Source organism: Hyla sarda, chromosome 2, assembly GCF_029499605.1.
Source record: "Hyla sarda isolate aHylSar1 chromosome 2, aHylSar1.hap1, whole genome shotgun sequence".
In the NCBI taxonomy this organism is placed as follows: Eukaryota; Metazoa; Chordata; class Amphibia; order Anura; family Hylidae; genus Hyla; species Hyla sarda.
In genome coordinates, this window is record NC_079190.1 from 306,725,189 (window position 1) to 306,749,240 (window position 24,052).

At 45.9% G+C, this 24,052-nt stretch overlaps 2 protein-coding genes across 5 annotated transcripts in view; one reads left to right on the top strand and one right to left on the bottom strand.

Annotated features, from left to right (window-relative positions):
• The window catches only part of LOC130356319 (colipase-like), a 131,713-nt gene that overhangs the window by 104,293 nt on the left and 3,368 nt on the right, over positions 1-24,052 (bottom strand). Inside the window, exon 1 of one of the 2 annotated variants that reach the window (XM_056557643.1) lies at positions 18,660-18,772. The exons of the other annotated variant lie outside the window; for it this stretch is intronic. Coding sequence (XP_056413618.1) covers positions 18,660-18,695 — 36 coding nt within the window. The 5' untranslated portion in view covers positions 18,696-18,772. Of the gene's footprint in view, positions 1-18,659; positions 18,773-24,052 lie in introns of those variants that run through there. 2 annotated transcript variants of the gene reach the window in all.
• Positions 243-24,052, top strand: part of LOC130356318 (tubby-related protein 1-like) — a 218,649-nt gene continuing 194,839 nt past the window's right edge. For all 3 annotated transcript variants that reach the window (XM_056557640.1, XM_056557641.1, XM_056557642.1), the window contains exon 1: positions 243-339. In XM_056557640.1, coding sequence (XP_056413615.1) covers positions 325-339 — 15 coding nt within the window. In that variant the 5' untranslated portion in view covers positions 243-324. The remainder of the gene's footprint in view (positions 340-24,052) is intronic.

A 24,052-nucleotide genomic window follows, 5' to 3' on the forward strand; every position in this document is an offset into this window, starting at 1 on the left:
GTCATTGAGTTTTACAGATAGATAGATAGGAGGCATTTCACATGGTTATGATCTAAATAAGAAGAAACTCAGAAAACTTCAGTCAATGTAATATGACAGTAATGTAGCAGTTTTAATTGATGTAAATTTTGTGTCCCACCTCCCCCCTTTGTTTTCTTGTGTGTCAATGCCAGATGGTCACAGAAAGATTAGTGACCTAGGATAATCTGTAATTAGCATGTTTGTATGCGGGCATGAAGGAGGTCAGGTTCTGTTCTGTAAGTGACTGCCAGGATATGAGGGAGCAGGTCATCATGTCATAAAATAACCAGAACAGGAACAAATATGGCTAGCAACAAGGTAAGATACAGAGTTTAACCCCTTAAGGACCATGCCCATTTTGACCTTAAGGACCAGGGCATTTTTTGCAAATCTGACCTGTGTCACTTAATACATTATTCATTCTGGGATGCTTTTACTTATCAGTCTGATTCCAAGATGGTTTTTCATGACATATTTTACTTGTTTCTATATTCTACTATGATAGAGATAAATTTTCGTCGATACTTGCATCATTTCTTGGTGAAAAATTCCAAAATTTGATAAAAATTTAGAATATTTAGCATTTTTCTCATTTTGAAACTCTCTGCTTGTAAGGAAAATAGACATGCCAAATAAATTATATATTGATTCACATACGCAATGGCCCTGATTTACTAAGAGTGGAGTGTAGGTTTTGTTGTGTTTTTTTGCTGCTCCCACCTTTTTCTCCATGGTCTTTACTAATTTACTCTGCTCTCGGAAACGTTATACATGCTTTAAAGTGTAGGGTTTTCGTCCCAGAAAATTCACATGATTTTCAGAAAAGACGAGGGATTTTTGATGAAATGTAGGGAACATGCCTCTTTTCCCAAAAACCAAACCCATTTTGTAGGATTTTTTTTTCACTCAGAGTGCTTCTGATTCTGTTTTTTTTCCCTGTCGCACATTCAGAATTTACACAGAATTTAGGCACACAACCCGACAAAAAAAGTCTGAATGCTGTTAGTAAATGAATGCCAATATGTCTACTTTATGTTGGCTTCATGAAGTTGATATGTTTTTACTTTTTGAAGACATTAGAAGACTTAGCAGCAATTTATTTATTTATTTTTCAAGGACCAGTTCAGTTTGAATTGGATTTGAACAGATCTTTTGAGAAATCCCCCATAAATTACCCCATTATAGAAACAGCACCCCTCAAAGTATTCAAAATGACTGTCAGAAAGTTGGTTAACCCTTTATGTAGTTTGTTAACCCTTTAGGTGTTTTATAGGAATAGCAGCAAAGTGCTAACATGTTGTTGTAGCCCCATTTTTAGGGGTAAAAGGAGAAAAAGCCCCCCACAATTTGTAATCCAATTTCTCTAAAATATGGAAATATCCCATATGTGGACGTAAAGTGCTCTGTGGGCACACTACTGTGCTCAGAAGAGAAGGAGCAAAATATAAGTTTTTTGGAGAGAGAATTTGGCTGGAATTGAATTCAGGGGCCATGTGTGTTTACAAAGCCCCCTATGGTGCCAGAACAGTGACTCCCCACATGTGACCCCATTTTGAAAACTACACCCCTCATGGAATGTAACAAGGGGTGCAGTGAGCATTAAAAATTTTCATTTTTACGGGCCACTGTTCCAAAAATCTGTCAGACACCTGTGGGGTGTAAATGATAACTGCACCCTTTATGACATTCCTTGAGGGGTGTAGTTTCCAAAATGGGGCCACATGTGGGTTTTATTTTATTTATTTTAGTGTAATAAAATAATTTTTTTTACTCTGACTTGCTGGTGTAGCCCCCAACTTTTCCTTTTCATAAGGGGTTAAAGGAGCCCCCCAAAACTTGTAACACAATTTCTCTCAAGTTTGAAAATAACCCATATGTGCACTAAACTGTTGCCTTGAAATACGACAGGGCTCCGAAGTGAGAGAGCGCCATGCGCATTTGAGGCCTACATTTGGGATTTGCATAGGGGTGGACCCGGATGCAAGCACTGTGTTTGCTTCCTTTACCAAAAATACCCTACAGAAGTGTTTCCCAATCAGATGTTGCAAAATTGGCAGCATGCCTGGACAGTCAGTGGCTGTCAGGCAATGCTGGGAGTTGTTGTTTTGCAAAAGCTGGATGCTCCGTTTAGGAAACAGTGCCGCACAAAACGTTTTTATTTTTTAGGGGGGAGGGGGTAACAGTGTAGGGGTGTGTGTGTATGTAGTGTTATACTGTTTATTTTGTGCAGTCTAGTGTAGTGTTTTTAGGGTACATGCACACGGACCAGTTTACAGTGAGTTTTTCGCTGGGAGTTTGAGCTGTGGTGGAAAATTTGCTGCAGCTGAAAATCGTAGCATGAAACTCACTGTAAACCCGACCGTGTGCATGAACCCTGGGTTTTTTTTTTTAGGGGGGGGGGGGGGAAGGGGGGCGCAAACCTCCAGCCATTGCAAAACTAGCTGAGCCTACTCCATTCATGTTGAGTGCCAGCTGTGCATTACTGCTGAGATGCTTTAGTAATGGATAGGATCTGAGATAGCTCTGATCCCACCATTTAACAATAATGACTGTGGCATTAGTAAAAGGGTTAGTAAAATGGTGGATAACTACTGTTGCACTCAAACAACCTCCCTTGATGCAATTGTGGGGGGGAGAGTAGCTGACTTGTCAACCAGCTGCCTAGTAAAGCCCCTCAAGTCTTCCATGTAAGTACTCCTATTATACCTTGCTTCTGTAAGGATAAAGGGGTACTCATGTAGAATCTTTTATTTTTTTAAATCAACTGGTGCCAGAAAGTTAAACAGATTTGTAAATTACTAATATTAAAAAATCTTACTCCGTCCAGTACTTATCAGATGCTGTATACTACAGAGGAAATTCTTCTCTTTTTTGAATTTCTTTTGTCTGACCACAGTGCTCTCTGCTGGCACCTCTGTTTGTTTCAGGACCTGTCCAGAGCAGGATAGGTTTGCTATGGGGATTTGCTCCTGCTCTGGACAATTCCTGACATGGACAGAGGTGTCAACAGAGAGCACTGTGGTCAGAGAGAAAAGAAATTCATAAAATAAAACCTCTGTAGTATACAGCAGCTGATAAGTACTGGAAGGATTAAGATTTTTAAATACCCCCTTAACCTCTTAAGGACCAAGCCAATTTTCACCTTAAAGGGGTTATCCAGGAAAAAACTTTTTTCATATATCAACTGGCTCCAGAAAGTTAAACAGATTTGTAAATTACCTCTATTAAATTTTTTTTATCCTTTCAGTACTTATGAGCTTCTGAAGTTAAGGTTGTTCTTTTCTGTCTAAGTGCTCTCTGATGACACGTGTCTCGGGAACCGCCCAGTTTAGAAGCAAATCACCATAGCAAACATCTTCTAAACTGGGCGGTTCCCGAGAGCACTGGGAGGTTCAGAGAGCACTTAGACAGAAAAGAACAACCTTAAAGGATACCTCCCACCATCACTTTTTTTCTTTTTTCTGTCCCTGCCTATTACCCATCTATCCCTTACCCCCTCCCTGCCTTAAATTTTTTTTTACATATTAAAAATGACTTTATGTCTGCCTGGTAGTGTGCTCACTACCAGGCAGACTTCCCCAGCAAGCACCACGTCACTGATGTCTGCTGGGGCTGACACTTCCGCCCGTAGTTCACCTATACAGGGGGCCTCCAGCTGTTTCCCCACTGCAACTCCCAGCTTGCCCTGACATCTATTGGCTCATACTGCTCCCCGCCGCGCAGCCCGCAACCCCCCCGGCCCCGCCGCTCCGCTCAACTCACTCCCCCTCCCCTTAGTTCACCCATTCAGAGTACCCCCTCCCCGCCGCGCAGCCCGCAACCCGCCCCGGCACCGCCGCTCCGCTCAACCCACTCCCCCTCCCCACCCCCCCTTAGTTCACCTATTCAGTGTCCCTCCAGCTGTTTCCCCACTACAACTCCCAGCTTGCCCTGACATCTATTGGCTGTCAGGGCATGCTGGGAGTTGTAGTGGGGAAACTGGAGGCATACTGTATAGGTGAACACACAACCCCCCCCCCCCCCCCGGCATAATACTTTACCTTGTCCCCGGGAGCCTGCGCGCATCCACTTCCTTCAAAGCGCTCGCCCCCGCCTGTCCGATTGACAGGCGGGAGCGAGCACCGCAATGACTGAATTTCGACTCATTGCCAGGCTTAAATGAGTCGAAATTCTGTAGGGACGTCACTGCCGAATGCATTCGGCCACTACTTAATTAAAGTATATTAGAGATATGTTGTAGTACTTAAGTACTACAACATTTCAATTTTTTTTATTTCATGACAGTGCCCATTTAACTTCAGAAGCTCATAAGTACTGAAAGGATTAAGATTTTTTAATAGAAGTAATTTACAAATCTGTTTAACTTTCTGGAGCCAGTTGATATATAAAAAAAAGTTTTTTCCTGGATAACCCTTTTAAGGGCCTGGGCATTTTTTGCATATCTGATTTTTTGCACACTTTAAGCATTATTAACTCTGGGGTGCTTTTACTTGTCATTCTGATTCCGAGATTGTTTTTTCGTGACCTATTCTATTTATGTCAGTGGTAAATTTTTGTCGATACTTGCATAATTTGTTTGTGAAAATTTCCAAAATTAAGTATGGAAATACCTCATATATGTATGTAAAGTGTTCGGCAGGCGCAGTAGAGGGCTCAGAAGCGAAGAACCAACAATGGGATTTTGGAGAGTGAGTTTTTCTGAAATGGTTTTTGGGGGGCATGTCTCATTTCCTGCCAGAGCAGAGCAGTGCCAGAGCAGAAAAAAAAAACAACATGGCATACTATTTTATAAACTACACCCTCAAGGAATGTAACAAGGGTTACAGTGAGCCTTAAACCCCACAGGTGTTTGATGACTTTTCATTAAAATCGGATGTGTAAATTAATTTTTTTCACTAAAATGCTGGTTTTCCACCAAATTTTAAATTTTTACAAGGGGTAATATGAGAAAATGCCCCCCAAAATATGTAACCCCATCTCTTCCGAGTATGGAAATACCCCATGTGTGAACGTCAAATGCACTACGGGCGCACTACAATGCTCAGAAGAGAAGGAGTCACATTTGGCTTTTGGAAAGCAAATTTAGCTGAAATGGTTTTTGGGGGGCATGTCACATTTAGGAAGCCCCTATGGCGCCAGAACAGCAAAAAAAAAAAAAAAAAAAAAACACATGGCATACTATATTGGAAACTACACCCCTCAAGGAACGTAACAAGGGGTACAGTGAGCCTTAACACTAGAGATGAGCGAATCGAAGTTGACAAACCCGAATTCGTTATGAATTTTAGGAAATATTCGATTTGCAACGAATGTGAATATCGCCGCGATTCTATCGTGCAAATCGCTTCATTAAACTACATTTTACAGCGTTCCAGGCTCCGGGGCATCTAAAATGGCGGTTCCACATGTCAATACATGGGGCAAGGGATGCTGTGAAGGCAGGAAGGCAAGGCGGGATATCCCTGAATCACATGGAGGATGCAGCCTATCAGCAGCCAGTCACCCCTGTGATGTCACAGCCCTATATAATCGGCAGCCATATTGCGGCCAGCCACTTCATTCATGACACTGCAGAGAGATAGGACAGACAGCCTGTGTGTGTGTCTGTGTGTGTTAAAGCAGAGAAAGCAGAGAAAGGCGCATTCCAGCAGCATTTAACATCCTCCTAGTCACATCATCGTTCTTGTGGACGGTGAGCATTGTTTTTTTTCAATGAAAAGGATTTTTACTGCAGCTGCAGGCATTAAAGGGGTACTCTGGCACTAAGACATCTTATCCCCGTGATCTCCAGTAATCAGACCTGGAGTGAACGTTCTCCGGGGACTGATTCTAACGGGGTGCTGCGTGCAAGATCACGGGGGTCCTCAGCGGTGGGACCCCCACGATCAGGGGATAAGATGTCTTAGCGTCGGAGTACCCCTTTAACCTCCCAGTCACTTTCTTCAGCATAGTATTACATTTTAACAAGCTGCATCAACTTCATGAACCTTAGCAGAGGAGGCAGGAATAATTTTTCAGAACAATTCAGTGTCTTTGTTCCACAAAATAGCATCTACTGGTTATACTAGTCTGTAGACGGTATAATATCCAGCAGTCGAATTCCTAATAGTCTGTGACAGAGTGCAATTTTTTGTTTAGTACACAGCTTTTTTAGGCTGCAGCACTGTTATGTACTGCTGGTGTTTTACAAAAATATACTTTTTTAAGTGTTCTGTAGTGCATTTTTCTGCCCTCATCAATGTATACCTAGATCTAAGTAGTGTACTATTTTGTACCTGTTAATCTGTCAAAGGCCTACATACTGTGAGAGAACAGACAAAAGTAATCTCCTGCTGGTGTTTTACAAAAATACTGACTCATCAATGCCCTCATCAATGCAGACCGCATACATACATCTAAGTAGTGTACTATTTTGTACCTGTTAATCTGTCAAGGGCCTACATACTGTGAAAGTCCTGGCAAAAGTACTCATCGGCTGGTGTTGTACTCAGATACTTTTTTAAATGTACTGTAGAGCATGTTTCTACCCTCATCAGGGTATACCACATACCTACATCTAAGTAGTGTACTATTTTGTTCCTGTTAATCTCTCAAGGGCCTAGATACTGTGAAAGGCCAGCCAAAAGTGCAAACCTAGACAAATACTGGTTTAAGCGTAGTGAAGCTTGTTGTACTCCCCTCATATGCACACTAAGTATGTCAGGCAGAGAAGTGCCAGGACGTGCACAGAGGAGTGGCAGAGGCCTAAATACTTCAGGCAGAGGTCGCAGCAGACTAGGGTCGAGTTGCAGCAGGAGTCGCACCGAGAGGCCTGAGCTCCCGTTATCAGCTAGCGATCGTGTCTCGACCAGCAACCCATCTGCCATCGTCGAATGGTTAACATGGTCATCCACTTCATCACAAGTGACATCTGACACCCCAGTCAACAGTCGGTGGATTCCTCAGACACAACCCTCAGTTGGCATGGCCAGGGAGCAGTCCCTGTCCTCCCATTGCCTCTGTCCTATGCTGTTCCCTCTCCTACAGAAGTATCTTATGCTGTGGGTTCAGCTCCACTATTCAGTGAGGATGATCTAATAGAGGACAGTCAGCAGCTACTGCCCAGCCAAGAAGTGGAGTAGACATCCTCCGCTTCTGCTAGGCGGGCAAGTAGTGATGAGTTGAGTGACGTGGGAGGCGGTGTTGCCAGGGTTCAGGGTCCTGAAGCAGACAGACACTGTTGAGGAACCTGAGGAGGACATCAGTGATGTGCAGACACTTGTTGATGATGATGAAGCCGATCGCAATTGGGAGCTGGGTGCAGAAGGCGCTTCATCATCATCATCATCGGGAGAAGAGGGTTGCAGGTTGCCTGTGAGGCAGCAGCTGAGCCAGCAAGCTGGTAGCATGGTTGGCAGTCAGCGTGGTGGCAGAAGTGGAAATTCTGGAGCCAAATGTGCCCAGGGGAGACCACCTGCATTGCGGCAGCCTACCTTCCGGGAGGTAGTGGAACAAGGGTTCCTGGAGTTGGCGGCAGTAGAAGTCAATCAGTGCGGACTGTTGGTGAGAAAATCAGCTACTCGGTGATGTGGCAGTTTTTCATCAAGCATCCGAAGGAGGTTCATATAGCCACATGCAAGATATGTCGGCAGAAGGTGAAGCGTGGCCAGGGTCCCAGTGTTGGCACCACAGCCCTGCGTCAACATATGCTTCGCCACCATAAAGCACCCTGAGAGAACCGTGGCTCCGATGTAGTCGTCCAGCCTGCTGCATCACCCAGTGGCATGCCGCTCCCTCTGTGGGTTTTTTCAGGAACTACTGTGCTTAGTGAAGCTGCTGGGCTTGGGCCTTAAATTCTTTGATGATAGCACAAAGTAACATACCTCTTCAATAGAGATTTCAACATTGATCTTTCAGTCTTAGGGGTTTTGAAACCCTCTTGAGTACTGCTGCTGCCTGCTCCTGACCGTGTCTTTCAGGAACTACTTGGCTTACTGATGCTGCTGGGCTTGGGCCTTAAATTTTTGGATGTTAGCACTAGCTTACATACATGCTTAATTGAGATTTCAACGTTGATCTTTCAATCTTAAGGTTTATGAAACCCTCTTGTGTACTCCTGCTGCTGACTACTCCTGTCTGTGTTATTTAGCAACTACATGGTTTAGTGATGTTGCTGGGCTTGGGCCTTACATTTTTGGATGGTTGCTCTAGCTAACATGCATCTTCAATAGAGATTTCAACATTTACCTTTTAATGTTAGGGGTTGTGAACCCCTCTTGTGTACTCATGCTGCTGCCTGCTCCTGTCTGTGTCATTCAGCAACTACATGATTTAGTGATGCTGCTGGGCCTAGGACATTACCTATATATGTTTATGGTAGCACTAGGTACCATACATCTTCAATTGAAATTTCAAAATTCATCTTTTATTTTTAGAGATTGTGAGGCACTATTGTCTCCCCATCTGCAGCCAACTCCAGGCTGTATCATTCAGACACTATATGGACTCCTCATGCTTCAGCCACCTCCAGGCTGTGTCATTCAGCCACTATATGGTCTCCATATATTGACTGTGTATTGTAGGAAACATGTGGGTATCCTTGAGTTACTCTTCCAGCATTATTGCCATGTTGATACCAGACCAGTAATAAAAGCAATATTGCCAAGGACTAGCAGAAACAGGGAACTGTGGATACTAACCACCGGCTGTTGGAATTGTCTGACTATCCCAGGTGATAGATTTACTATTTTGTTCCTCAGTTCCAGTAGGCTTTAAGTCGTTCATTCTTTTTTGTGGTTCTTCAGTTGCAGAATTAAGTTGTCACTGGAACACACAATACTCATATTGTCATCTAATGAAGGATCCTTTTCTTCAGAGAACATATGTATCATTTTATTATTTTGAATGTCAGGTGGTATTCTGACAATTTCTGATTATAAAGGAATTTTGTTATAATATTGATGGTAGTTTTGGTTTCACTCCCTTACTTTAACTTGGTGGAATTTGGTAAGATGGGTCAAATGGGTTTTTGGAAAAATAGAGGGGGAACATATGTGGGATAATTTTATGAAAATTAAGTTTTGAAAATGACTGAAGACATTCAAAAATAATTTAATTTAAGTAATAAACATAATGTTTGGCTTTTACAACTAAAACAAGCAGATAGGTAACACCTTGAATGAACAGATTTTAAATATAAGTAATAGTTTATTTTTTTGATTGGTTATGTAGTGGAGAGGTAGTAATATGGTCATTATTTACAATAAATTGAAAGATGAATTACCGTATTTATCGGGGTATACCACGCACCGGCCTATAACACGCACCCTCATTTTACCAAGGATATTTGGGTAAAAAAAGTTTTTTACCCAAATATCCATGATAAAATGAGGGTGCGTGTGTGCGCGTGTATACCCCCAGGAAAGGCAGGGGGAGAGAGGCCGTCGCTGCCCGCTTCTCTCCCCCTGCCTTTCCTGGGGTCTAGAGCGCTGCTGTCGGCCCTTTTCACCCCCTGGTTATCGGCGCCGCTGCCCGTTCTGTCCCCCTGACTATCGGTGCCGGCGCCGCTGCCCCGTTGCCTCCCCCCATCCCCGGTGGCATAATTACCTGAGTCGGGTCCGCGCTGCTCCAGGCCTGAGTCGGGTCCGCGCTGCTCGGGTCCGCGCTGCTCCGCTGCTCCAGGCGCCGTTCAGCGCATAGCAACGACGGAGGCCTGGAGCAGCGCGGACCCGACACAGGTAATTATGCCACCGGGGATGGGGGGAGGCAACGGGGCAGCGGCGCCGGCAATGGGTGCCGCTGCCCCTTCTCTCCCCCTGGCTGTCGGCGCCGCGTCTCTCCCCCTGGCTATCGGCACCGGCACCGATAGTCAGGGGGACAGAACGGGCAGCGGCGCCGATAACCAGGGGGTGAAAAGGGCCGACAGCAGCACTCTAGACCCCAGGAAAGGCAGGGGGAGAGAAGCGGGCAGCGACGGCCTCTCTCCCCCTGCCTTTCCTGGGGGGGGGGTATCGGCGTATAACACGCACACAGACTTTAGGCTAAAAATTTTAGCCTAAAAAGTGCGTGTTATACGCCGATAAATACGGTAGGTAAAAGTGAGAAATTGAAAATGCTAAATGGGATAGGGAGGGAATTAGATTAGGAGAGGAGGCCTGGGTCACAGCGGAATTTTTTTTTTCCTTGATATCTGCTAACACCAACTTCAGAATTATGCAATTTAAATAGTAACATAGTAACATGGTTCATAAGGTTGAAAAAAGACCAGAGTCCATCAAGTTCAACCTATAACCCTAATAAGTCCCTATTGAGTTGAGTTGATCCAGAGGAAAGCAAAAAAACCCTCATACTAGAGGTAAAAATTCCTTCCCGACTCCAAATATGGCAGTCAGAATAAATCCCTGCATCAACCTTCTGTCCCTATAAATCTAGTATACATAACCATCAATGTTATTACTCTCCAAAAATGCATCCAGACCCTTTTTGAACTCTTTTACAGAGTTCACCATGACCACCTCCTCCGGGAGAGAATTCCACAGTCTCACTGCTCTTACAGTAAAGAATCCCCGTCTGTGCTGGTGTAGAAACCTTCTTTCCTCTAGACGTAGAGGATGCCCCCTTGTTATTGATAGAGTCCTGGGTATAAATAGATCATCTATCATCTGTACTGTCCCCTGATATATTTATACATAGTTATTAGGTCTCCCCTAAGCCTTCTTTTTTCTAAACTAAATAACCCTAATTCTGATAATCTTTCTGGGTACTGTAGTCCTCTTATTCCCCGTATTACTCTGGTTGCCCGTCTTTGAACCCTCTCCAGCTCCACTATATCTTTCTTGTACACTGGTGCCCAGTACTGTACACAGTATTCTATGTGTGGTCTGACTAGTGATTTGTAGAGCAGTAGAATTATTTCCTTGTCGTGGACATCTATGCCCCTATTGATGCACCCCATGATTTTATTAGCCTTGGCAGCAGCTGCCCGACACTGGTCACTACAGCTAAATTTACTGTTAACTAAGAATCCTAAGTCCTTTTCCATGTCAGCCGTGTGTTCTCCCATATAATACATAATCCCAGCCCGGATTTTTCTTCCCCATGTGCATTACCTTACATTTATTAGTGTTGAACCTCATCTGCCACTTCCCAGCCCAAACCTCCAAACTATCCAGATCCATTTGTAACAATGCACTGTCCTCTATAGTGTTTACTACTTTACAGAGTTTAGTGTCATCTGCAAAGATTGCTAATTTACTATTCAACCCCTCTGCAAGGTCATTAATGAATATATTAAATAGGACAGGACCCAAGATGGACCCCTGTGGTACCCTACTAGTAACAGTCACCCAATCAGAATAAGTACCATTAATAACCAACCTCTGTTTCCTATCAGTGAGCCAGTTGCACACATTCTCCCCCATCCCAAACCTTCTCATTTTATGCACACACCTTTTATGTGGAATCGTATCAAATGCTTTGGAAAAATCCAGATATATGACATCCAGCAATTGCCCCTGGTCCAGTCTGGTCCCTGGTCCAGTCTGGTGCTCACCTCCTCGTAAAAGCTGATCAGGTTAGTTTGACAGGACTGATCCCTCATAAATCCATGCTGATACGGGGTCATACATTTATTTTTTATCAAGATATTCCAAAATTGCATCTCTTAGGAAACCATCAAACAATTTACATACAACCGAGGTTAAACTAACAGGTCTATAATTCCCAGGGTCACCTTTTGACCCCTTCTTAAATATTAGCACCACATTTGCCATGCGCCAGTCCTGGGGAACAGTCCCTGTCACTATAGAGTCCCTGAATATTAAAAATAGGGGTCTGTCTATTACATTACTTAATTCCTTTAGAACACAGGGGTGAATGCCATCTGGACCTGGTGATTTGTCTATTTAGATTTTTTGTAGGTGGCACTCTACTTCTTCCTGGGTTAGACAGGTGACCTGTACATGGGAGTTTACCTTATCATACTGTATTTCATCTGGCATTTCATTTTCCTCAGTGAATACAGTGTAGAAGAATTTGTTTAATATATTAGCTTTTTCCTGATCCCCGTTTATAATTTCTTCCTCATAATTTTTTAAAGGGCGTACACTTTCATTTTTGACCTTTTTTGCTATTTATATAGGTAAAGAATATTATGGGGTTAGTTTTACTCTCTTTGGCAATGAGTCTCTATTTTTGCAGCTTTTATCTGTTTTTTTTACATATTTTAGATTTTTCTCTATAGCTTTTTAATGCTTCTTCACTGCTGTCCTGTTTTAGTAATTTAAATGCTTTATTTTTGTCATTTATTGCCCCCTTAACATTTTTATTCATCCATATTGGTTTTCTTTTATTTCTGAGACTTTTATTCCCATAAGGTATATACATTTTACAGTGAAAATTTAAGATATTTTTAAAAGTCTCCCATTTAGTGTCAGTATTGTTCTTTTTGAGGACATTATCCCATTTTATATTGTTAAGGGCTTCTCTGAGTTGATCGAACTTTGCCTTCCTAAAGTTCATTGTTTTTGTGGCCCCTTGAGATATTCCCTTATTGAAGAACAAGTTATAATGTATTATATTATGATCACTATTTCCTAGTAGTGTTGCTCGCGAATATTCGCAATGCGAATTTTATTCGCGAATATCGCATATTCGCGAATTCGCGAATATTCGCGAATATAGCACTATATATTCGTAATTACGAATATTTTTTTCATTTTTTTAAATTTTTTAAATTTTTTTTTTTTCACAGTACACATCACAGTGATCATCCCTTTCTGCTTCCAGCTTGTGTGGTGTAAAGAAGGCTCTAATACTACTGTTTGAGACCGGTGTGCGAATTTTCGCATACGCGAAAATCTGCATATGCTAATTTTCGCATATGCGAATGTTTGCTTATGTTAATTTCTGTATATGCTAATTTTCGCATATGTGAATTTTCGCATATGCGAAAATAAATCGAGAATATTACGAATATGTGAATATTCGCGAATATATGACGAATATTCATCCATATATTCGTGAATATTCGCGAATTCGAATATGGCCTATGCCGCTCAACACTATTTCCTAGGTGTCCATCTACTTGCACATTAGTTACTCTATCAGGTCTGTTGGTTAATATTAAGTCTAGTAGGGCACGCCTCTGATAGGGACCTGCACCATTTGGGACAGATAATTGTCTTTAGCTATAGTCAGAAATCTGTTTCCTTTATTAGATTCACAGGTTTCAGTCTCCCAGTTTATATCAGGATAGTTAAAGTCCCCCATTATTATCACATCATTTTGATTTTCTGCCTTTGTTTATTTGCCTCAATAATTGATCTTCTGGCTCTTCCATTATGTTTGGTGGCTTATAGCAAACCAGAATTTTTTTTATTTTTATCTCATATCTCATATATTTCTAACCATAATGACTCCACGTTATCGTTTTCCTTCCAAATATCCTCCTGCAGTGCGGCCTTCAAATTGGACTTTACATAAAGACAGACTCCTCCCCCTTTCCGTTTTGTCTGATCCTTTCTGAATAGACTATAACTGTTACGCCTAGCGCTCCGGGTCCCCGCTCCTCCCCGGAGCGCTCACGGCGTCTCTCTCCCTGCAGCGCCCCGGTCAGTCCCGCTGACCGGGAGCGCTGCACTGTCATGGCCGTCGGGGATGCGATTCGCACAGCGGGACGCGCCCGCTCGCGAATCGCATCCCAGGTCACTTACCCGTCACGGTCCCCTGCTGTCATGTGCTGGCGCGCGCGGCTCCGCTTTCTAGGGCGCGTGCGCGCCAGCTCTCTGAGACTTAAAGGGCCAGTGCACCAATGATTGGTGCCTGGCCCAATTAGCTTAATTGGCTTCCACCTGCTCCCAGACTATATCTGCTCACCTCCCCTGCACTTTCTTGCCGGATCTTGTTGCCTTGTGCCAGTGAAAGCGTTTAGTGTGTCCAAAGCCTGTGTTACCTGAACTTCTGCTATCCATCTTGACTACGAACCTTGCCGCCTGCCCCGACCTTCTGCTACGTCTGACCTTGCCTCTGCCTAGTCCTTCTGTCCCACGCCTTCTCAGCAGTCAGCGAGGTTGAGCCGTTGCTAGTGGATACGACCTGGTTGCTACTGCCGCAGCAAGACCATCCCGCTTTGCGGCGTGCTCTGGTGAACACCGGTCCACTAACACGGTCCACGCCAATCCCTCGCTGACACAGAGGATCCACTACCTGGAAGCCGAATCGTGACAGTAGATCCGGCCATGGATCCCGCTGAGGTGCCGCTGCCAAGTCTCGCTGACCTTCCCACGGTGGTCGCTCAGCAATCGCAGCAGATTGCCCAACAAGGACAGCAGCTGTCGCAGTTGACCGCCATGTTACAGCAACTTCTGCCTCTGCTACAGCAGCAACCATCTCCTCCGCCAGCTCCTGCACCTCCTCCGCAGCGAGTGGCCGCTCCTAGCCTCCGCTTGTCCCTGCCGGACAAATTTGATGGGGACTCTAGACTCTGCCGTGGATTTCTGTCTCAGTGTTCCCTGCATATGGAGATGTTGTCGGACTTGTTTCCTACAGAACGGTCTAAGGTGGCGTTCGTAGTGAGCCTTCTTTCAGGAAAGGCCTTGTCTTGGGCCACACCGCTCTGGGACCGCAATGATCCTGCCACAGCCACAGTCCAGTCCTTCTTCGCTGAAGTCCGGAGTGTCTTCGAGGAACCAGCCCGAGCTTCTTCTGCCGAGACTGCCCTGCTGAACCTGGTCCAGGGTAATTCTTCAGTGGGCGAGTACGCCATCCAATTTCGTACTCTTGCTTCTGAATTATCATGGAATAATGAGGCTCTCTGCGCGACCTTTAAAAAAGGCCTATCCAGTCGCATCAAGGATGTGCTGGCCGCACGAGAGATTCCTGCCAACCTGCAAGAACTTATCCATTTGGCCACCCGCATTGACATGCGCTTTTCTGAGAGACATCAAGAGCTCCGCCAGGAAAAAGACTTAGATCTCTGGGCACCTCTCCCACAGTCTCCGTTGCAACCTACGCCTGGGCCTCCCGCCGAGGAGGCCATGCAAGTGGATCGGTCTCGCCTGACCCAGGAAGAGAGGAATCGCCGTAGGGAAGAAAATCTTTGTCTGTACTGTGCCAGTACCGAGCATTTCCTGGTGGATTGCCCTATTCGTCCTCCACGTCTGGGAAACGCACGCACGCACCCAGCTCACGTGGGTGTGGCGTCTCTTGGTTCTAAGTCTGCTTCTCCACGTCTCACGGTGCCCGTGCGGATTTCTCCTTCAGCCAACTCCTCCCTCTCAGCCGTGGCCTGCTTGGACTCTGGTGCCTCTGGGAATTTTATTCTGGATTCTCTGGTGAATAAATTCCGCATCCTGGTGACCCGTCTCGTCAAGCCGCTCTACATTTCCGCGGTCAACGGAGTCAGATTGGATTGCACCGTGCGTTACCGCACAGAACCCCTCCTGATGTGTATTGGACCCCATCGCGAAGTGATTGAGCTCTTCGTCCTCCCCAACTGTACCTCTGAGGTCCTCCTCGGTCTGCCATGGCTCCGGCTTCATTCTCCCACCCTTGATTGGACCACCGGGGAGATCAAGAACTGGGACTCCGCCTGCCATAGGAAGTGCCTCTCCCCCCCTCCCAGTCCCGTCAGGCAAGCCTCAGTGCCTCCTCATGGCCCCCGTCCTGGTGACACACTGCCCCGTGCCAGGCTTCGCCCTCTGCCCTCCCTCCCCATTCCCACTCCTGCTGTACTGCCTGCCGTTGAGGAAACCCTCCATTCTTTCCCGGTGTCCTCATCCCAGGGGAGGCAGTTACCGGACAAAGAAAAGGGGAGACCTAAGGGGGGGGGTACTGTTACGCCTAGCGCTCCGGGTCCCCGCTCCTCCCCGGAGCGCTCACGGCGTCTCTCTCCCTGCAGCGCCCCGGTCAGTCCCGCTGACCGGGAACGCTGCACTGTCATGGCCGTCGGGGATGCGATTCGCACAGCGGGACGCGCCCGCTCGCGAATCGCATCCCAGGTCACTTACCCGTCCCGGTCCCCTGCTGTCATGTGCTGGCGCGCGCGGCTCCGCTCTCTAGGGCGCGCGCGCGCCAGCTCTCTGAGACTTAAAGGGCCAGTGCACCAATGATTGGTGCCTGGCCCAATTAGCTTAATTGGCTTCCACCTGCTCCCAGACTATATCTGCTCACCTCCCCTGCACTCCCTTGCCGGATCTTGTTGCCTTGTGCCAGTGAAAGCGTTTAGTGTGTCCAAAGCCTGTGTTACCTGAACTTCTGCTATCCATCTTGACTACGAACCTTGCCGCCTGCCCCGACCTTCTGCTACGTCTGACCTTGCCTCTGCCTAGTCCTTCTGTCCCACGCCTTCTCAGCAGTCAGCGAGGTTGAGCCGTTGCTAGTGGATACGACCTGGTTGCTACTGCCGCAGCAAGACCATCCCGCTTTGCGGCGGGCTCTGGTGAACACCAGTAGCCTCTTAGAACCGGTCCACTAGCACGGTCCACGCCAATCCCTCGCTGACACAGAGGATCCACTACCTGGAAGCCGAATCGTGACAATAACCCTGTATGTTGACCGCCCAGTCACAGCTATCATCCAACCAAGTCTCTGTTATAGCTACTAAGTCATAATCCTCCTCAGAAATTTTCAACTCCAGTTTGTCAGTTTTATTGGACAGACTTCTGGCATTAGTCAACATGCACTTCAATGGTGTATGTTTTTTTTCCCTATGATGCCTATCCCTATTAACTATTCTAACCCCTCCCTCCGCTCCACCCCCAGGTATATTATTAAGTCCCCCCCCTCTATATACACTATCTTCCAGCTCTATGTTGTAGGTTCCCACCCCCCCTCCAGTCCCTAGTTTAAACACTCCTCCACCCTTCTAGCCATCTTTTCCCCAAGCACAGCTGCACCCTCCCCATTGAGGTGCAGCCGTCCCTATGGTAGAGCCGGTAACCGACAGCGAAGTCGGCCCAGTTCTCCATGAACCCAAACCCTTCCTTCCTATACCAGCTTCTGAGCCACTTGTTTACCTCCCTAATCTCCCGCTGCCTGTCTGGTGTGGCTCGTGGTACAGGTAATATTTCAGAAAATACTACCTTGGAGGTCCTTGCCTTAAGCTTGCAGCCTAAGTCCCTGAAATCATTTTTAAGGACACTCCACCTACCTCTTACTTTGTCATTGGTGCCAATATGTACCATGACTGCTGGGTCTTCTCCGGCCCCACCCAGCAACCTGTCAACCCGATACGTGATGTGCCGAACTCGAGCGCCAGGAAGACAACACACTGTTTGGCGATCCCGGTCTTTGTGACAGATCGCCCTGTCTGTCCCCCTAATAATTGAGTCCCCCACTACCAGTACCTGTCTGGCCTGCCCTGCACTCCTCCCTCCTTACTGGAGCAGACACCCCCCTGTCGGTAAGAGGCAGAGTTCTGCTGCAGTACCGCTAGCTCTGAGATGGCATCCCCCTCATCTGCCAACCGGGCAAACTTGTTGGGGTGTGCCAGTTCAGGACTAGCCTCCCTGACACTTTTTCCTCTACCCCGTTTTCTAACTGTAACCCAGCTAACTGCCTGACTGTCCTGCACCTCCATCCCACTATCCTCCCCCACCTCTACCCCAGAGAGTACCCGCTCAGTGAGCAGGAGACTCCTCTCCAAGCTGTCAATGCATCTCAGTGTTGCCAGTTGCTCCTCTAGATCCAGGATCTGGGCTTCCAAGTGAACAACTCGCACACATCTCGCACAACAATATGCACCTTCAAACTGCTGTTCAAGCATTGCATACATTGTGCAAGATGCACACTGGACTGCCTTTTCCAACATGGAGGCCATACTAGATTTGGGGATAGCAAAAATTAACAGAAAATAAAAAAAAAAATCTAATATTTCAATTTAAACTTCCTGAATGTAAAGTCCCTTAATTTTAAGTCCCCTCACGTTTATACTCACTAACTTGTATACTTCCCACTCTTGTATACAGACACACAATCTCTAGCTCAACAATCGCTTTGTGTACTTGCTTTATATTTACCACCTCTCTTCCACTGCCTGGAAGTGAATGCAAATGGCTAGCTGGCTGCAAACAGCTGCAATTTATCAGCTGCTAATTATTTAGTTACTCCACCCTCTCTCCACCTGTAATCCTCCCAGACAGAGAAAGAGAGGGAAAAGAAAGAAAGAAAGAAAAAACACAGAAATGCACTCAAAATGCTCACAATACTTTACAGTATACCCTTAATTTTAAGTCCCCTCACTTTTATACTCACTCACTTGTATAATTCACACTCTTGTATACAGACACACAATTGCTAGCTCAACAATCTCTTAGTGTAATTGCTTTATATTTACCACCTCTCTTCCACTGTCTTCCACCCATGAGACCAATTTTATCCAGCAATGGTTCCCATTTGGAACATTTGTCCATGTGGGTGGACCAATTACTTCAACCATTGGTACAGCGTGTCCCTGGATATTTGAAAGATTCCAGGGATGTGCTGAGAGCCTTTGAGAATTCACAGTGGATATCGGGAGATGCATGGGTTTCATGCGATGTAGCCTATTTTAGAATCTTTTTTATCTTTGTATATTGATCCTCCAGCCAGTTGTATATCCGGTGAGGTGCAAGGTATTATCAGCATATTCTCCGCCCTATTCCTAAATATTTAAACCTCACCTGAGTATACGCTGACATCACTGAGGAAGAGCACATGCTCTCGAATCACGTCTGACTGTTGCTTTTACCATGTGTTGTCTACTTCAATAAAGCTGCAAATCATCAACGTGCTGGACCTTCTGCCTTTATTCAGTATTGTTTGGTGCCTAGCCGGCCACCGGTCCGTGCATCGAGTCAGGAGAGGTCAGCTGGACTGTGTTCTATATTGCTATGACATCACTGAAGCCTGATAGGGAACCACTTCCACCCTCACATTGTTGCAGTGCGGTGGTGAATAGAAGACCTCAGGCTCTATGCATCTTTAGGTGAGGCTCTCTGCATTTTTCAGTGAGGCTCTAGGCAGCTTTCAGTCAGGCTTAGTGCAGCTGTCAATCAAGCTCAGAGCAGAAAAACACTTTCTGAGTTTGGTCTCCTGCCACGCCGGGAGGAGACCAAACTCACTGTATTAATTGCAGCAGGGGACAGAACAGAGTCACCTAGTGGCCATTTTTTTTTCTATTACGTTTTAAACATATTTATGTTGATAATTTTAAAAGCAAGGGAATGGGAAAGTGTCTGCTAATTACATAAGGAATACTATATAAAAAGTTTTATTTGGTGACAGGTACTCTTTAAGTAAAATGTTTTGAAAAAAAGTAGGAAATTTCCTTTTTATAAAATGAAGCTTGTGTGCCTGTACTTTGTATGTGTGTTTGTGTGTACCGGACTGTACTGAACTTGCATGTGTGTGTGTCTGTACTGAGTGTTCATGTGTACCGGACTGTACTTAGCATACATGTGCTAGTGTCTCTGTACTATATGTGTGTATCTGACTGTACTGAGCTTGCATGTGTGTGTCTCTCTGTATGAGTGTACGTGTGTACCTGACTGTACTGTGTGTACATGTGTGTGTCTCTGTATAAGCGTACATTTTTGCATTCACATCCAGGAAGTGGAAGAGAGAGGTGGTGTCTGGTAACTATAAAAGAAAGTATACTAAGCGATTGTCTGAGTTAGTGATTGTTTGTCTGTATACAAGAGTGTGAAGTATACAAGTGAGTGTAAGTATAAAAGTGAGAGGGACTGCAGCAGGACTCTGCCTCTGAGCGCCAGGGGGGCGTCTGCTCCAGTAAGGAAGGAGGGAGGAGTGCAGGGCAGGACAGACAGGTACAGACAGGTATAGTTGGGATATCTACTACAACATCCCAATTATCCTACACCCCCCAAGGCATACCACAAGCAGAAATCCTCTAAGGCATAATTTGCATTGCAGCACATGATTGATGCCTACGGCCACAAAGTGGGTAAACTCATGTCCTCCCTCTTGAAAAAGGCTAAAGCTAAGTGTGGTAAGCCTCAGGGGTGTAGGGTAGCTGGGGTGTTGCTGAGCAGGTATCAGGGGTTTATTAACCCTTGTCACTTGTGACAACAGGGTGAGGGTTAAATGCTAAGGTAATGCTGGGCCTATCGCCACCCTTCCCAAGAGCGATAGGTGAGTGCAGATTAACAGATTGTCCACAACCAGTGCTTAGCTGAAAACTTGTTGAAACTTTACTGAAGATTTTCTGTAACATGCAGTAACCGGTAACAGTCCAGATAACAGAGTCTATATACAGCTGAGCAGCGATTGACAGTGGTTGGGACCGGGTAAGTTCTCTTTAGTTTAGGAGGATTTTGTAGCATAGATCTGCTGGATTTAGGGGTAGGTTTAGGTCCAGTGATCTTGCGGAGTTAGAGGGGAATTGTAAGAACTCACAGTCTTTAGCGTAGGCCGAGGCCGCAAGGCTTTGGCCTAGTAATTGTCTGTGGAAGTTGCGGAGGTCCTACCTCATCCAGTGTCAGCAACCCAAGAGAGTCATTATTGGCTGCAGCTCCTTTATATGGGCAGGGGCTGAGCGGTTTTGGATTGGTCCTTAACAGCTGTCACTCACCGTTACATGGCATTGTGGGTGAACATCTGACACAAGAACCACCAAAGGTCCTTCAACAAACCATAGAGTTCTGAACAACGAGTCACATGACCTAAGGTCCTGCAATGCTAACAGCTAGGCATTTAAATATACATATTTACACTGATATTTATTTGAATATTAGCTAACTGAGGGGTGACGAGGAGCTATCTAGAAAAGAGGGACCCCACCGTTCCTAGGAACTCTGACTTTGGGGACCTCTACCAAGGTACGGTATGCAATACGGTACCGGGACACCACATAGGCAACACATCCATGCTGTCTGAGATGGTATGGGTATACTGCATTCCTCAAACCCTGCCAAGGCCTTCCAAAATTTGTACTCCTCCTTGTACAATCTAGAAGATTCTGAGTCCTTAAACACACTTGGTAAGACCTCAAAAATCTAGACTTTCCTCTCTGACCTACAACTCCTGATCGCTCCATGTCCCATGAGCTTCTAACCCCTTTTACTATAGAGGAGGTACTAACAGTTGTCTCCTCCTTTCTGCCTAGAAGTAGCCCTGGCCCATATTGCCTCCCTCTGACCTATTATAGGACCTTCATGGACACCCTTCTCCCTCACCTCACAAGCTTCTGCACCTCTCTCTTCTAGGGAGATTCGCTCCTCAAGAGAATGCCGCAGCTACCATCCTATCTCTTTGCTCAATTATTAGGGGGACAGAATGGGTGATCTGTCACAAAGACCAGGACCACCGAACAGTGTGTTGTCTTCCTGGCGCTCGAGTTCGGCACATCGCGGATCAGGTTGATAGATTGCTGGGTGGGGCTGGAGAGGACCCAGCAGTCATGGTACATATTGGCACCAATGACAAAGTAAGAGGTAGGTGGAGTGTCCTTAACCCCTTAACGACCACGGACGTAAATGTACGTCCTGGTTTGGTGGGACTTCCCGCACCAGGACGTACATTTACATCCTGTGTATGACCGCGAGCATCGGAAGGGTGCTCGTGTCATACACGGCAGGGGACCCGCCCTTAATGGCCGACATCCGCGATCGCGCGGATGTCCGCCATTAACCCATCCGATGCCGTGGTCAATACAGATCACGGCATCTGCGGCATTGCGGCACTATGATTGGATGATCGGATCATCCAGCATGACAGCCAGAGGTGACCTTACCTAGCTCCGGCCATCTCCCGGGGTAATACTGAGCATTATGCTAATGATCCTGTACGGTGAATGGCGTAAACATAAAAAATTAAAAAAGTCCAAAAATGCTGCTTTTTTCACATTTTATTAAAAAAAAAAATTATAAAAATGATCTAAAAGTTTTATATATGCAAATGTGGTATCTAAAAAAAGTACAGATGACGGCGCAAAAAAGGAGCCCTGATACCGCCCTATATATGGAAAAATGAAAAAGTTATAGGTGGTCAAAATAGAGCAACAGGAAATTTATTTTTGGGGTTCACCGTACATTTTATGGTAAAATGAGAGGTTTCATTACAAAGTACAATTGGTCACGCAAAAAAGAAGCCCTTATATGGGTCTGTAGATGGAAATATAAAAGAGTTATGGATTTTAGAAGGCGAGGAGGAAAAAACGAAAAACGCAAAAATAAAATTGGCCTGGTCCTTAAGTTGAAAATGGGCTTGGTCATTAAGGGGTTAAAAATGATTTCAGGGACTTAGGCTGCAAGCTTAAAGCAAGGACCTCCAAGGTAATATTTTCTGAAATATTACCTGTACCACAAGCCACACCAGAGAGGCAGCGGGAGATTAGGGAGGTAAGCAAGTGGCTCAGAAGCTGGTGTAGGAAGGAGGGGTTTGGATTCATGGAGAACTGGGCTGACTTCGCTGTCGGACACTGGCTTTACCATAGGGACAGACTGCACCTCAATGGGGAGGGTGCAGCTGTGCTTGGTGAGAAGATGGCTAGAAGGGTGGAGGAGTGTTCAAACCAGAGACTGTGGTGAGGGAACCTACAACATAGAGGGGGAAGATAGTGTAGATAGAGAGGGGGGACTTATTAATGTACCTGGGGGTGGGGCGGAGGGAGGGGTTAGAATAGCTAATAGGGATAGGCTTCATAGGAAGAAAAAACATACACCTTTGAATTGCATGTTGACTAATGCCAGAAGTCTGACCAATAAAACAGAGGAACTGGAGAGGTTGATGTCTGAGGAAAATGATGACATAGTGGGTAAAACCACATCAAACAAAATATGTGGTTTATTTATTTACTTGTGAGTCTTGTATGGTGCAATACGTAGGGTGTACCACTAACACACTTAAAACACGAATTAGAAAACACCTTTCTGACATTCTGCATTTTAATAGCAGAAATATCTCTATGATTTCAAAACAAATTGCAGAATGTCATGCTGGTAATTGGTCGAATATTAAGTTACAAGGCATCGAAAGAGTGTTCTGTCCAAAGAGAGGAGGAGACCCCAGAAAAAAACTCATGGATAGGCAAATATATTGGATTCTCAAACTAGATACAAGGGTCCCGAATGGTCTTAATAAAAGGTTGGATGTAATTTTACATTACTAATATATAGTCGCAGTGTCAATATTTATGGTCTAAATTTAATCCTACATGTCATATATTTTTATTGATATTGCTATAGCCTGTTCCTATAACTCTGCAGTTACTAGTAATTTACATCTGGTTTTATATATAACCTTCTCTTGCATGTACAGTATATGAGACCATAATTCTCAACACTGTACCTATTGTTGCTATATTTAGTTAACCCCTTAAGGACAATGGACGTACTCCTACGCCCCCGTTTCCGAGTCCTTAAGGACCGAGGACGTAGGAGTACGTCCTGTCCATTCCCGGCCCCCCGCCGCTAGCCGGAGGGGAGCCGGTGCCCGATGCCTGCTGAAATCGTTCAGCAGGCATCGCGCATATCGCCCAGGGGGGTCATTATGCCCCCCCATGTCGGCGATGGCCGCAGATCGCTGGACAATTCAGTCCAGCGATCTGCGGCGATTCCGGGTCAATCGGGTCTCCAGTGACCCGGTGACCCGGAATTACTGGCTGATCTGGGCCGTCAGAGACGGCCCCGAACAGCCAGAGCATGCAGGGGTGAGGTGGCACTGGTGCCACCTCACGATCGCCCTGATTCGTCGGCCGGCCGACCAATCAGGGCGCCTGCTGCGGGTGTCACTCCCGCACCCGCTCCGCCCCTCTCCGTGAGCGGGTACGGGAAGACGACCCCGGGTGCTGGGGACCCCGATCCCCGGCGTTAATGTTGGGATCGGGGCCCCAGGAGCGACGACGGCGGCGGCGGCGGGACTGACCTGCAGCGTCGATCAGCAGCAGCAGGAGGTGAGTGACAGCCTCCTGCTGTTGCTTAGCAACAGCTCCCAGCATGCAAAAAGGGCATGCTGGGAGCTGTAGTTATGCAACAGGAGGAGGCAGACCACCACAACTCCCAGCATTCCCTTATGGGCATGCTGGGACTTATGGTTTTGCAACAGCTGGAGGCAC